The sequence below is a fragment of the Montipora capricornis genome, chromosome 3 (genome assembly GCF_036669925.1).
Source record: "Montipora capricornis isolate CH-2021 chromosome 3, ASM3666992v2, whole genome shotgun sequence".
NCBI classification, from domain to species: domain Eukaryota; kingdom Metazoa; phylum Cnidaria; class Anthozoa; order Scleractinia; family Acroporidae; genus Montipora; species Montipora capricornis.
This window is the reverse complement of record NC_090885.1, coordinates 15521898-15536816: the sequence shown is the minus strand read 5'-3', so window position 1 is coordinate 15536816 and position 14919 is coordinate 15521898. Positions and strand designations below refer to the sequence as shown.

Genomic DNA, 14919 nt, shown 5'->3' with positions numbered 1-14919 from the left:
AAGCTTGAAGTTGCGGGTTTTGGCTGCCCCATGCTTACTGCCACAAACTAGGAGCTTCGTCTTGTCAGGGTTTAACAGTAACTGGTTATCGAAACACCAGTTACGTACTCTTGTAAGATCTTGATTTATTTCTGCGACTATACGTGATTGATCTTGAAGCCGGAAAGACAGCAAGAGCTTAGTGTCGTCCACGTAGCACTGGACAGAACAATGTTGTGGAACTGATGGCAAATCATTCATATAAATGTTAAAGAGGAGTGGCCCTAAAATACTCCCCTGAGGCACTCCACTGGCCACGTGTAGTCGTTCCGATGATGCTGTCCCAATCGTGACAACCTGATAGCGAGCGGTTAGATAACTACGAAACCACTGCAAAGCTAAAGGCGAGGCACCGATGTCCTGCAGCTTGACAAGAAGCAAGTTGTGATCTATACTGTCAAAGGCCTTGCTCATGTCAAGCAGAATTACCGCCGTCAAGTGCTTTTTATCAATCACACTCAATATCATGTCGGTGGTCTGAATCACAGAGGTTTCGGTGGAGTGTTTCTCTTTGTTACCACTTTGTTTGGTAGATAAGCGGCCTTTAGAAGTTAGGTATTCCATAAGCTGATTGTGAGCCACTCTCTCGCACACTTTTGATAGAATAGGTAGAAGTGATATAGGTCTGTTATTATTGGCTATTTCGTGATCGCCTTCCTTGGGTATTGGTTTCACCTCGGCAATTTTCCACACATTTGGGAAGCAAGCAGTAAAAAGTGAGGTGTTGATTATTGAAGTAAGAGGGTACGAAATGGCTTGAAGGCAGTCCCTAATTATCCGTACAGGTATCGTATCGATCCCAGGGGCTTTGTTTGGGGCCATGGTCTTAATAATATCTTCCACCTGATGGCATTTAACGGGGGTAAAAGAAAATTGTTCGGATGTCGGGTAAATTCTTGCTTGAAAGGAATTTCGGCCTAATGTGTAGTTGCATTCAGCTGTGGCTGCCATCTCTTTTATCTTTTTAATCGTGTTTTCGCCGACACTTGAGAAGAATTGATTAAATTCATTAGCCACGCCTTTATGATCTTTACTGATCTTTACTGTGGTATGCACGAACGGATCGATTTCCATATGCAGTTTGTATTGTTTTTGTTATTTTGAATTTGCTGATTTACATATTCTCTTTCTGCAAGCCGAATTTCTCTTTTTACCTCGCGGCAGCAGATCTTGTATTGCAGCCAGGCATAGGAGTTTTTGCTTTTCTTAGCAATTTTCTTCCAGTTATCTCTTATTCTCATAAGCTCGCGGATTTCCTCGGTGACATAAGGGTTTGGACGCCCACGTATTTTCATCATTTTGATCGGTGCATGTTTATCTAGGATATCGTTGAATAAAAAGTTAAAAGCATATAGTTTGTCCTCTGCATCATCAAAAATATCGAGCAAGGACCACGGGACTTCAGACATATCTTTATAAAACCGATCAGCTGCATAACCCTTAAAACTTCTCCCAGTCATATATGTTAATTTACGGCGTTCCTTCTTTATGCGAAGAACAACATAGGGAAGATCATGGTCGCTTATTGAGCTTGGCATAACATTAGTTTCAATAACTTGCTGAGGGTTTGAGGTTATGATCACATCAATCAATGACTCGGTAGTTTTAGTTACGCGAGTAGGTCTCGAGACTAATTGGGATAAATTGAAGCTGTTACAGAAATTTGTCAAAGCGATGGCTCCTCTGCAATCCGGCTTAAGCATATCGCAGTTTCCGTCCCCGAGTATATATATCGGCTTATTTCGCAAGGAAGCAGTGATCAAACTTGGAGTTAAATAAGTGTCAAAACAAGTTAGCGGAGTGCCAGGTGGCCTGTACATTGCACAGATTACAATTGACTTAAGGTTTCTAACCTGAAGATTTATCCATAGTTGATGTAAGCCATTGTCTGAGATGTTTGAAATGTCATCAAGAACCTTCACCTTGTAGGTTTTCCGGGCGTAAACGCCCACTCCGCCGCCTGGCTTGGTGTTAGAGGTCGTAACCTGGGATTTCTAGTTCCAGGTCGGTAATAGAACTGTTTAGCCAGGTCTCCGATAGAGTGAGCACGTCGAACTTGTTCTGCGAGGTGGTATGTTTGACAAGTTGAAGGTGCTCGCTTTTCTTGAGAGAGCGAACATTCAGATGTCCAATTTTAAGATTATTAGCACTCTTGCGGTTTTGCTGCTTAAAAATTGTAGGACCCAGGTTGGGGTTAATATCCCCGCCTGTCTGGAGACGAGTAAGCTGGAAGGTTGATGTTGAATTCGGGTAATGGTTTAGTCTTGAACAGGAGTAGCCTTTGGTTTCAAAATGGCGTCTTCGCTGCCACTTAAGCGCTGGTTCTTGAAAGAATAGTACTAGCTCCGTGTGCAATTCCTGTCTCGTAATGAACTTTAGTATTACAAAGCTGTCAGATGCTCAAAGGGCACGCTTAAACTTGTGGTGAAAAGAAGTTGTGAGGGAACTTGAAAATTATCAACATGTCAGCCCAGAAGCCAATGTTTCTCGCTTCTCTTTTATTTGTTATTCTTCAGAGACTGGAATGCTGTAGTTCAACACCACACAATTCAGTGCCTTCTGATTTTCTGTAACACGTACCACAGGCAACCCAGTGTGTGGTTCACGGAAGCATCTCGTTCCATTTAGTTGACGTTTTACAACAAGTGCGAAGTATACTCAGTATTTCACTGGATCGGATTGGTAATAACCAGTTTTAAGTGACGTCAGTCGGCTACTCAAATTAATTTGATGACCACTCACTTTCTCACATTAATATTTCACAACACGGTCAAATGTAAAAGATTAACCATCACTTTTTGGGAAAAGAGGCAATTTTCGACATTATATTGCTCCTTTGGAAATACAAGAAAATATTCAGTTTCAGGAACAAACGTGTGTTCGACCGTCGTTTCTTCTATCTTTTCTGCGTCAGGCCGGTATTGTTATTGCCTGAGGGAAAGTATCATATTACATTTGAGTATAAATACACAAGTGATTATACAAAATCGCGCGCTCTCATTGGCTCGCTATCTCGGATTATCAGCCGATAATCACCTCAACGGACAAAATGGCTGCCAGTAGTCGTTTTGCCACTGTAAGTGAAGATGATTTCGCGTTGAAATGTTTTTTTTTTCTCTGTTTTGAAATAATCACCTGTGTACTTATACTAAAAACAATTATTCGCCTCAGGCTCAGTGATTATTGGTGAATATTCACCGATAATCACTGAAGGTAAGTACCATATTACATTATATTGTTCGTAATTTGGATTATGAGCAATACCACACAGAAACACTCAACAATAGCAGGCGTTCTGTCATAGTTTTTATTAGTAAAGTCAAGTACTTTTTCCCCGTTTAGTGATCCGGATCTTGTAGAAACTTCCCGTCTCGAAAACAACAAAAGGTCCTCTAAACTCGTTTGTGCAATTCAAGCTTTTCTCTCAAGAAAAGAGGTTCAAGACAATAACTTCAAAGGCTAGTAACAAATAATTGAACCACAAATATGTGCTTTCAAAGGTGCCGATATAAGTTGTTGTCAAGTGAAGCCATGATCCTCGCAGTTATGAACGCAATTTTCAGGCTTCTGTACGCAATTGCTAAAACTTGCGTTCATAACTGCGAGGATCATAGCTTCACTTGATTTCACATCGGCAGTTCAATATATGATTCATTTCATATATCATTTCATCGTTGATTCATTCCTCACGGAAACATTAGAACCCACAAATGACCAGCTCCCAACGTCAATGGCTTCATAGCGCAGTTGGTTAGAGCGTCGTAGTCACGGGTTCACACCCCGTTGAAGTCCTGAATTTTCAGGCTTCTCTACGGAATTGCTAAAAATTGCGTTCATAACTGCGCAGATCATAGCCTCTCTTGATTCCACATCCGCAGTTCAATAAATGATTCATTACATATGTCATTTCGTTCATAGGTTTGTTGTTTATGTTGTTACAAATAACTTGCTATCCTGTTGGATCCCACTGGTATTGGAATAGTACTGGTTGTCAGTAGTTGATGAAATGACTTAACAGAAGAGCTTTATATTTGAAAGAGTATATATTTGGGTGCTTTTCTTCAAAGGCGCCCTGAGAACAGGAAGTGGTCCAATATCAGTGATGACATGGATCACAAAGCGTACGCAGAAAACCGGAAAATGCCCATACGCACGTGTGGCAGCCAAATTGGCGTTGGCTTCAAACAGTCTTTGAACCATCTCTGTGTCCGGCTCGATTGCATGAGCCGCTGATGGACTGAAATGGCCGCTGTTGTTGGTCACTTCAACTTTTGGAACATAACTAGCGAGAAAGTCTTACAAGAAGCATGGCTAAACCTGGAAAATGTGAAGCCATTGTCGATTACAAGTTCTATTCTTTCTATTGTTATGTCGCCGATAATCGTATTTGCAAACATACTGGTCCTGTTAGCACTTTGGAAAGATCCTCTGAAAAAACTTCGTTCCTCACCGTCCACCTTCCTTCTTGTCTCTATGGTGCTAGCCAATCTCTTAGTTGGTTTGGTAATCTGCCCTTTTTCCGCCTACTGGGGCTGGGAAATGTTTGCGAAAGGAGAAAGCCCACTTGATCTTTCCGTAATTTTCGCTGTCAACGTTATTTCAGTGAATGTCAGCTTCGGGCACATGTTCTTGTTGACAGTGGATCGCGTTTTGTCAGTTATGAGACCATTTCAGTACTTATGGAAAGTAACGAACAAGCGAGTGCTTGTGGCAAGCTGTCTTTGCTGGGTCTATTTTCTGGCGTTCAGTTGCTCGTTTCTGGTGCTACGCGACTATTTTGCCATAATGGGCGTTGTCTACAATGTGCAACTACTCTTCATCCTGTTTAGCATGTTTATTATGAACGTTGTAATCTTGGTCCGTTTTCGCAGATGTTCCAAGGAAAGCCGAGTAAAAAGACATCAAGAAAACAGCTACTTTATCATTTTACAAAGAGAAAAGGAACTTTTAAAAGGAATCATTATAATAGTCAGCGCATTTCTTCTCTGTTACATGCCGTGGTTTATAGTTCAAATACTCATTTATTTATGTAAACCATGCCATCCAAATTTGTCTTGGCTGATGATCTCCTTCGGATTTTCAGGCAGTTTAACTTACGCAAACTCGGCTTTGAACCCAATACTGTACACGTGGCGAGTTCCCAATTATAAAAAGACAATAAGACATTTATGGAAGAACAGAGGAACACGTTTAAATGGTCAATTTAAAGTTCAAGTGGGAAAACTTTGAACAAGGTTTCAAGTCGACCGTATGTTCAAGCCGTAACTGAAGGCCTTTCTCATCACCACGGTTGCGAGGCCTCATCAGAGCTATCACAAATTGTGATAAAAGTAATGTAGTCTGAATAATTACACAAACTTGTCTGTTTTAGAAAGAATGGAGGAGACAAAGTACGATTGAGATAGGATTGCTTTGATGACATTAGCATGGCAAAAATTAACTACGCGCTCAGATACCTCTAACCTATCGGTTTTTTTTAACGTTTTGTCGCGCGTGTTTTTGTGATCTTGTATGGATGGGAGTGTTTTATCGAGAACTAAAACAATCGTCTAGAATCAACACGGCCACTACTGGACATCCGGGAGCCGAGTGGCATATAAGAGTGGTCATATTAGGGAACTTATAAGCAAAGACGACTGCGACGGCAACGAGAACGTCATCTCAAAATACAAATTCGCGTTATTGTAATAACTTCGAGGCTATTTCGACCTTTTTAGTATGACAGGGGTGAAGTAGTTCCTCGTTGTCGTTGCTTTTAAGTTCCTTATTGAGCAACGACGTCACTATTCCCGCCTTTTCATCTTTAATGAATGAACATGGTTTGTTCGTTGTTTGGAATAATTAAGGAGCGCTGCATGATTTGTTGTGGTTAGTGACGAAGATGTAAATACATTCATTACACGAACAACAAGAGAACGAAAACAACAAAAACAAACGCTGTATGATCGAAAAATTTTCAAGGAATTTCTCGAAAGTTGCGACAAGACAAGACGGGTATTTTTGTTTGTGATAATTAATACCCAGTGCTTATCTTTAAGCCTGCTTTTTAATATCTACCATGTATATTTATTATCCATACACTGTAACATAAAAAGAAAATTGCACGTTAGCTCGAAAATATGGAAATTACGTTCTCGCGGCAAGAACAATAGGGAACTCTGTTAAGAGCAACGACAACGGCGACGGCATTGAAAACTTCACAGAGTTGTATATTTTATTTGATGCACAAAAACAATAGCTTAGCACGCCCTGTACGTGGGTTGTTCACTTTTACGGTCCATTTCTTTGCAAAACAACAATGTGAAACGGCCACATTTGAGGTTTTATGAAGAACGTCAGCACTCGAGGATAAATTTTCATTTTCCCGCCCCCCTAAATTAAGCGCCGTTCGACCAGTGTCATGTATGAGGAACTACCACATCCTTTTCCTATTAAAAAGGTTGAAATACTGAGTCACGAAGTGACTACAATAACGCGAATTTTTATTTGAGATGACGTTCTCGTAAAAAAATCTCACGAATCGGAGCGCATTCAGTCTTGCCACTCGAAAATAAACTTCATATCTTCTCGCCACCGTGTAATATCCTCTAGATATCTACAGTAATTGTTTGCCGTCACGGTTATTGTTGCAAGTCGACATTGGAATTACAACCTTTTTTCCTCTCTTTGAGGAAAGGTGGTGTAAGAAAGCTCCAGAATTAATTCCTGCCGAGCAATTAAACTGAGTTTACATAAAACGCTTGTATTTATATTGAAGCCATAGATATTTTAAATGTAATGTAAATGCAAATGAAGTTGGCTTGACACGAAGTACTAGCCCATATTTGTAGCTATTTTGCGGAACAGGTGCGTCCTCAGTGATTGACTCAAGGGGAAGGCCAATAATTTTAGCTAAAATCCGATCCCTAAGGAATTACTGATCTCATCAAGGTTACCCTTTAAAACTAATGACAGCTTTCCTTTTTATAAAGCCCCAAATACCCCCTTTCAAGTCTTTTGTGACCCTTCTATCAATCAGTACGCCTTTTTCAAAAGTTTGATAGAACGATGGAAATATTCAAATACGATATATTGGCCATGCATCAGAGTGCATCCACTCAAGGAGCACAGCTATATACTGAACCTATCTTAAACTGCAGACACGCACAGTTATGAACTTAGCCAGAAGAAAGGATGATTACCCCGGACTTAAAATGTACTTTGTCTCTCAAGAAAACTCAGTAACATTAGCTTCCTTTGAAGGTATGCAATTTCCGGGAAGTGGCGGTTGGTGTGGGTTTACGACGCCCAAAGAAACTCTTTCTCTCTTTCGGGCTAGGAACCAGGTGAATAATGCAACTAAACTTGCTAAAAAACGATATTTTTCTGAAAACTTGGAAACTAGCTTAGGCAATCCACGTAAAACTTGGGATCTTATTAACGAGCTTAGCTCACGGAGTAGTTGTAAGTCGTCCAATATTTGGGAAATCCAAGCTAATCATAGAACTATAAATAACGCCGATGATATGGCGGAAGCTTTCAATGTGCACTTCACTAACATTGCGAAAATGCTAGCTCGTGATATTCCGGTTGGAGAAGTTGACGCTGAATCATTCTTGTCGCCCTCTGATAATTCGTTTCCTCTAAAATCCCCGAGTATCGACATTGTTCTAGACCTGCTGAAAAAAATCGATGAAAAGAAAGCCACTGCCCTTGACAAGATCCCTAGTAAGTTATTAAAAATGGCAGCTAGTATTGTTGCACCCTCACTAACAGACGCATTTACGAAATCAATCCTCACTGGAATCTATCCAACTGAATGGAAATTGGCTAGGGTGACACGGATCTTTAAAAAAGGCTCAAAATCAGACATAAATAACTATTGCCCCATCTCCGTTATCCCAGTAGTCTCGAAAGTGCTTGAAAAACTTCTCTATGACCAACTTTAACATTACCTAAATGATGATAAACTGCTGTCAAGTTAAAGTGCTGTCAAAACTGCTGTCAGTCAGGGTTCCGTTCCTTACACAGTACCATTACAGCTTTGCTTGAGGCGACAAATAGCTGGTCTGTTAACATCGACAATGGCTTCCTGAATGGCGTCGTCAGTTCATTGACCTTAAAAAGGCATTCGACACTATCGACCATGAAATCATTTGACGCAAGATGTCATACTTTGGGGCCGACCAGGAAACTATCACTTGGTTTCAATCGTACCTAAGCAATCGGACCCAAAGATGTAACGTTAATGGAAGACTGTCAACTCCTCGCACTATTACTTGTGGGGTTCCGCAAGGCAGCATATTAGGTCCCTTGCTATTTTTGATGTACATTAACGATCTTCCTAACTGCCTCCTGGAGGCTTCCCCGAGAATGTTCGCTGACGATACCAATATAACCCTAACTGCAAAAACTTTAACAGAGCTTAAACTAGCATTAACTCCTGAACTCAGTAACCTTAACTGCTGGCTGAGAGCCAACAGGTTGAGTTTAAATGTGGCTAAGACCGAGTTAATGATAATTGGATCTAGGCAGAGATTAAACACTCAATGTGACGAGGTTGATATACGAATTGATGACGAAATGATCAAGAGAGTAGATCGCACTAAATCCCTCGGTCTTAGCATTGATGATCGGCTTTCTTGGTCAAATCATGTAGACGAAATATGCAGGAACGTTTCCTCAGCTATAGGAGCCTTAAAACGAATACGGCACTTTATCTCAGCTAATGCTGCGCTTCAAATTTATAACGCTTTAATATTACCTCATTTTGATTATTGCAGTCCTGTCTAGGACCGCTTAAGTGGCCAGTCAAGGGATAAGCTGCAAAAATTACAAAACCGCGCAGCTAGGGTAATTACTAAATTACCCTTTGATACGAGCTCCAACCTCCTTCTCGATACTCTTAAGTGGGAGAAGCTTTCTCTCCGACGTAAAAAACAGAAAGCACTTATTATGTATAAAACAATTCACGATCTTGCCCCGGAATACCTTCAACGCCTTTTCAGTCAACGAGATGCTGAATATAACTTGAGAAACTTAGAAAGTAAACTTACTCTACCCAAGCCAAATACTAATTATTTGAAACGAAGTTTCTGTTATAGCGGGACCTGTTTGTGGAACAATTTGCCCCAATACTTAAGAAATGCTGACTCTATTGGGCAGTTCAAACGCACAATCAAGCAAGTATCTGACCTATCGGATTCCCACGCGGCAATCATGTAAAACAGTTGTAAAGCGTTTTTTTTTTTTACTTTTTTTAAGCTTAACTGATGATTCTCCATGTTTAAATAAAGTTACTTACTTACTTACTTACTTTCACGCATTCTCTTAGCTTCTCCATTCCTCTTTCGCTAGTCCGGTCATTTATACGCGGTCATTGTTACTCGAAATACCCGCTGATATGGCTAAAAATCGAATACTGGCGTTTGCTAATGATATTGTCATTCTCTCTGAAGAAATCGTCGGTTTTAATTGCTGAACGCCCTGCCCCTTATTTGCGTAAGGGCAACACCTATCACATCCTGACTCGTTCTTCAGAGAACGCTGCCCAATGAAAACACCATTGAAGGTGGTAAGGTATTCATCAGTAAATCTTCGATCTTTTTTTACCGCAAGGTCGCCAGTGCTGCTCAAAAGTTTAGGATTTGAATGGATAACTTAAAACAAAACAACCAACTAAAAATCGGAGAATTTCATTGTTCTCACCGGAAACTAAGACGACAGTGACTGTAGTGTCGGTAATGCATTTAGAATATATATTTAGAGATGTATTTTTTCGATATTAACTAAGTGCTACTCGGATTTTTTCCGAGTATCGTTAAGTCACGTCAGCATTGGAAAAAATACATTTCTTTATTAAGACACTGGGGCTTTTCAGTGAAAAATGTAAATAAATTTACCGCAGGCCTGGATCTGCACTGGCGCTATACCTTTTGCTGCCTTTTTTTTAATCGCTTCAAACAATGACAGCTTGGACCTCGATTCGTTTAATTTTTAGGTTTTCGGTTAAATCCAAAACGAAAACGACAAAAAACATCAAGGAAAGCCCAGTGTTATCTTTAAATCTGAAGCGATGAAAGAAGAGATGGTACTGCATGGACACTAAAAATGTTGCCGCGAATTTATTTCACAGTGGCTGATTGGACGAAGAAAATGTGGACGAAAGAGCGAGGTGAGCTTGAAAATTGAAAAATTTCTTGCGCGCGTCTATGAGAACATAGAGACCATTAACTCTTCGGTTTCGAATTGGAGGTTGAGAACGACCATTAAGCCACTTGATAAATAGAGGATATTACATGGCCGCGCGGGGATACGAATTTTATCTTCGAGTGCTGCAAGTATCTCTCACGAGTGAGCGAAGCGAACGAGTGAGAGAGAAGATAAAATTCGTATCCCCAAGCGGCCATGTAATGTTCTGTTTATTATATATATATTGATGAAATGTCTAGATTTAAAACAACTTGTTTTATTCATTTTCGAAATGATGAAAAATTGTTCACCAACCACTAAAACACGCATCTTGTGTAACATGAAACAAGATATGAAAGTTATGAAAAACAAATCATGATAATGTAAAATTTGCAATAAAAATGTTAATGTAGTAGAGAAGAATTATATTTAAGCACAAAAGTATCGTACAGTGAAGAGGAAGCTCGCCTTTTATTGGCTAATCGTGTTCGTTACCATGACGACAGCGATATCCTCACATGTGAAAGATAAAAATGATACGTTCACTGTGCGCGGTGAAGATATGATTTTTTAGTAAAAGGAGAAATCCTGGTATTTCATCAATATCTACATAATAAGACACTTTTATATTACTGTAAGCCGGTACGAAAGAAACGAGAAATTTGGAGTTCTGTGGACAGAACTTTTGTGACTTTGAAATAAGCCTGAAGGTAGCTAATGGCGACCATCCGTTGGAGGACGCGTACTTTGAGCCTTCTTTCAAGTGCGTATGCTCAGTGGCACTCATTAGTTGTGTCGTCGCAGCTGTAACAACTTACCCATCAACAGCTGGTTTGCTTTTAATAATATTACCATAGTAAACAAAGGAGGACCTGAATTGAAATACCCTTCGTCCTTCGGCGTCAATTTGATTTTAGAATATAAGCGCACTCAAAGGAAAATAATTTGAACATGTTCTACAAAGCTCTATTGATGAACCCCCATACTGCGCCAGCTAGTCCAGGCCAGTGGTTGCTCTGTGGATGCTATTTGCCCAGTTCTCAACCCTCTAGTTCTGTTAGCCTTTACGGGATTAATATAACACAAAGGCTTTTTATCTCTTACTGATTTTTAATAAAGAACTTGACCATCCGTTGTTCGTGTTTGCTTTTCAAATATGTACTGTAGAAAAATATCGTGTATCATTTGCATTTTAGCCAAAGACTGCCATCTCTTATTGAGAAAAAAAAGATAAGGTGGATAAAACAGGTGAATTTGAACATGATTATTTTTCAATCATCTCGGGCAAAGCCTATCGGAGATTTTTATGTCGTTTATGTAAAGGGAAGCATAAATATGGAAAAATGACTCTCATGATTGGCTGAATCTGAATCTTGACAGGGCGTTTTTTAATCGGAAAAATATGAGTATTATGTATTTGTTCGATGAGGGCATATATTTGAGAAGCCAAAGGGACTTTTTGATTAAGAAATAACTGGTCATCTTTTTAAGACCAAAAGAGTTCACAAAGGAAAAGGAAATTCAGTCAGAGTTTATTTCATGCCAACTTGCGTGAAAAGGCTGGAAGAGTGAAATCAGTCCCTCTATTCTGGCGAATGTTTATGTTGTATTCCACTGATCTACCATTGGGCGTACCTTCGAAGCCATCGTACAGTAACCGCGCCACGGAAGGGTAAAGAAACCTAAAACTTCTCCGAAATGAAAAGATAGCTTTTATTGGAGACATCCATTTCTAATCTGCTAACGAAAAAACTGAGAAATGGCGGTGTTACTCGGTCACATGGAAATCTGGAATGCTTCTTTAAAAATGATGTCTGAACAGATCAGATCAAGTTGCGAAACGACACCCTTTGCTGAAGTTATAATTTTAAGTATTTGTTACATATCCTTATCAATAACAACTGTTCTCGGAAATACTCTTGTCATTGCAGCCGTCGTGAAAGATCCACTGAAGACCCTCAAATCTTCTCCAACAACTTATATTTTACTTGAAATGGCGATTGCCGACTTCTTTGTTGGTTTGGTTTTTGCTCCGTCATTCGCAATGTCGATTATTTTCTTTGAACAGAAAACAGTTTGGTATACTCTTTGTCTAGTTACATTTTTTGGCCATTACTTTGTTATCGTGTCGGCTTATCATGTACTTTTGTTGACGATCGATAGGTACTTCGCTCTGGCTAAGCCTTTGAAATACCGGACAATAATTACTAAAAAACGAGTACTTCTCGGCTCTTCGGCAATTTGGATACTTTGCTGTTCTATTGCAGCCCTGTGTCTCACCGTAGGAGGGGGCTCGCTTCTGATACCGTTGTTAATTTTAGCTACTTCAATCTTTCTTTCCTCGGAGGGAATTTCCTTGGTGTACGCTGTGACGCTTGCAAACCTAGTCAATTATTATAAGACAAGAATGAAGGATGCAGAAAACTCTCCATCCAATCAACTAATACTTTATCAAAGAGAGAAGAAAGTGTTTTTGGTTATATTCTCTGTGGTTTTGGCATTTTGTATTTGTTATTTTCCCTGGGTAGTTGTACAGCTGATATTCCTTTTCTGCCTGCCGTGTCATGCAAACTACAGGGCGGTGATGGTTTCTCGTCATGTTGCGACCCTTCTTCTTTTCGTGAATTCCTCTTTAAACCCTTTGCTGTATTCCTGGAGGTTTTCGAAATTTCGAACAACGTTTAAGTATCTTTGGAGAAAGCACTGTTGCCAAAAGCCATTCCAAAGAAGAAAGACAGTTGACATTATGAAAAGAAGACAAATCTGCAACACAAGATTATGATAAATTTAGGATGGCTTTCTTTGGAAATAAATTGCCTTGTTCTGTGATCAGGGAAAATCGTGCAGCACACTGGATTAACCGCAAAACCACGAAAGAGTCATCAAACGAAGAGAGGCCCCATTGATTTTTATGCGTGCGGGGTGCGGTCAATTAGTTAGTTAGTGCCAAACTGAACACTCTTGCAAGACAGGGGAAGAAGATGCGTGTCTGTGGCGAAAACTGAAACTGAATTCTTAGATCTACATACAAATGCTGAGAAAAAGTTCATACTCAAAAGAACCCACAACGAACCTTGACCTCCAATCATCGATATTGTAGAAAGAATTCAGCGTTCCTAGTCATTCTCAATTTGGAATATAAAGGCTGTTTACTGTCGAAAAAAATGTCGAGAAGACAAGAGCAAAGGAGAATAGCATTTACCGACAAAGGCAGAGACAACAAAGAAAACCATTTATCTCCTTAAAGCAATTCAGTTCTTGGGAGTTTTAGAGGTAACGGGATGGTCAAAAACCGAGGCCCGGTCTGGGCAACGATGCCTTCTTTACCCCAAAGGGTAGCTTTCCTCTTGAATGATAGCAGTGAACGATAACGCAATTTTTAATTTCGTGCACATTGCCTTATTGGCAGGTACGAAAATACAACAGAATCTGTCTTATCACCTGGAAACAACGCAACACGTACAGAACACAGTTAAAAGGAAAAGAAAGGAAAGGAAAGGGAAGGAACTTTATTTAAGTGTCTAATCTTCTAGCGCCGTAGAACACTAATCGTGGACACTGTAAATTGAAATTAACAAGTTAACGCAAATCAAATCAAATGTTGGGTTTTTGAGGAGAGGGGAAACCGGAGTACCCGGAGAAAACCTCTCGGTGCAGAGTAGAGAACCAACAAACTCAACCCACATATGACGACGACTCTGGGAATGGAACCCGGGCCACATTGGTGGGAGGCGAGTGCTCTCAACAATAGTACTCAACAATAGCAAGCGTTCTGTCATAGTTTTTATTAGTAAAGTCAAGTACTTTTTCCCCGTTTAGTGATCCGGATCTTGTAGAAACTTCCCGTCTCGAAAACAACAAAAGATCCTCTAAACTCGTTTGTGCAATTCAAGCTTTTCTATCAAGAAAAGAGGTTCAAGACAATAACTTCAAAGGCTAGTAAGAAATAATTGAACCACAAATATGTGCTTTCAAAGGTGCCGATATAAGTTGTTGTCAAGTAAAGCCATGATCCTCGCAGTTATGAACGCAATTTTCAGGCTTCTGTACGCAATTGCTAAAACTTGCGTTCATAACTGCGAGGATCATAGCTTCACTTGATTTCACATCCGCAGTTCAATATATGATTCATTTCATATATCATTTCATCGTTGATTCATTCCTCACGGAAACATTAGAACCCACAAATGACCAGCTCCCAACGTCAATGGCTTCATAGCTCAGTTAGTTAGAGCGTCGTAGTCAAGGGTTCACACCCCGTTGAAGTCCTGAATTTTCAGGATTCTCTACGGAATTGCTAAAAATTGCGTTTATAACTGCGCGGATCATAGCCTCTCTTGATTCCACATCCACAGTTCAATGAATGATTCATTACATAAATCATTTCGTTCATAGATTTGTTGCTTATGTTGTTACAAATAACTTGCTATCCTGTTGGATCCCACTGTTATTGGAATAGTACTGGTTGTCAGTAGTTGATGAAATGACTTAACAGAAGAGCTTTATATTTGAAAGAGTATATATTTGGGTGCTTTTCTTCAAAGGCGCCCTGAGAACAGGAAGTGGTCCAATATTAGTAATGACATGGATCACAAAGTGTACGCAGAAAACCGGAAAATGCCCATACGCACGTGTGGCAGCCAAATTGGCGTTGGCTTCAAACAGTCTTTGAACCATCTCTGTGTCCGACTCGATTGCATGAGCCGCTGA

General features: G+C 40.0%; 2 protein-coding genes and 1 long non-coding RNA gene across 3 annotated transcripts in view; 2 read left to right on the top strand and 1 right to left on the bottom strand.

The window, feature by feature from the left end:
• Positions 1-9441, bottom strand: part of LOC138042382 (uncharacterized) — a 25870-nt gene extending 16429 nt beyond the window's left edge. The window contains exon 1 of the long non-coding RNA XR_011130989.1: positions 9335-9441. This is a non-coding gene — a long non-coding RNA (uncharacterized lncRNA). The remainder of the gene's footprint in view (positions 1-9334) is intronic.
• Positions 4208-6776, top strand: LOC138041159 (beta-4C adrenergic receptor-like). Its single transcript, XM_068886928.1, has one exon. The coding sequence runs from the start codon at positions 4282-4284 to the stop codon at positions 5266-5268; it is 987 nt and encodes a 328-aa protein (XP_068743029.1). The 5' UTR covers positions 4208-4281; the 3' UTR covers positions 5269-6776.
• A 2154-nt stretch (positions 9442-11595) lies between the features above and the next one.
• Positions 11596-13035, top strand: LOC138042365 (histamine H2 receptor-like). The gene has a single exon (XM_068888227.1). The coding sequence runs from the start codon at positions 11969-11971 to the stop codon at positions 12989-12991; it is 1023 nt and encodes a 340-aa protein (XP_068744328.1). The 5' UTR covers positions 11596-11968; the 3' UTR covers positions 12992-13035.
• Positions 13036-14919: the final 1884 nt, after the last annotated feature.

Bases quoted from the DNA above. Each gene is read 5' to 3' on its own strand.
- LOC138042365 (XM_068888227.1), top strand. From the start codon at position 11,969: ATGGCGGTGTTACTCGGTCACATGGAAATCTGGAATGCTTCTTTAAAA.
- LOC138041159 (XM_068886928.1), top strand. From the start codon at position 4,282: ATGGCCGCTGTTGTTGGTCACTTCAACTTTTGGAACATAACTAGCGAG.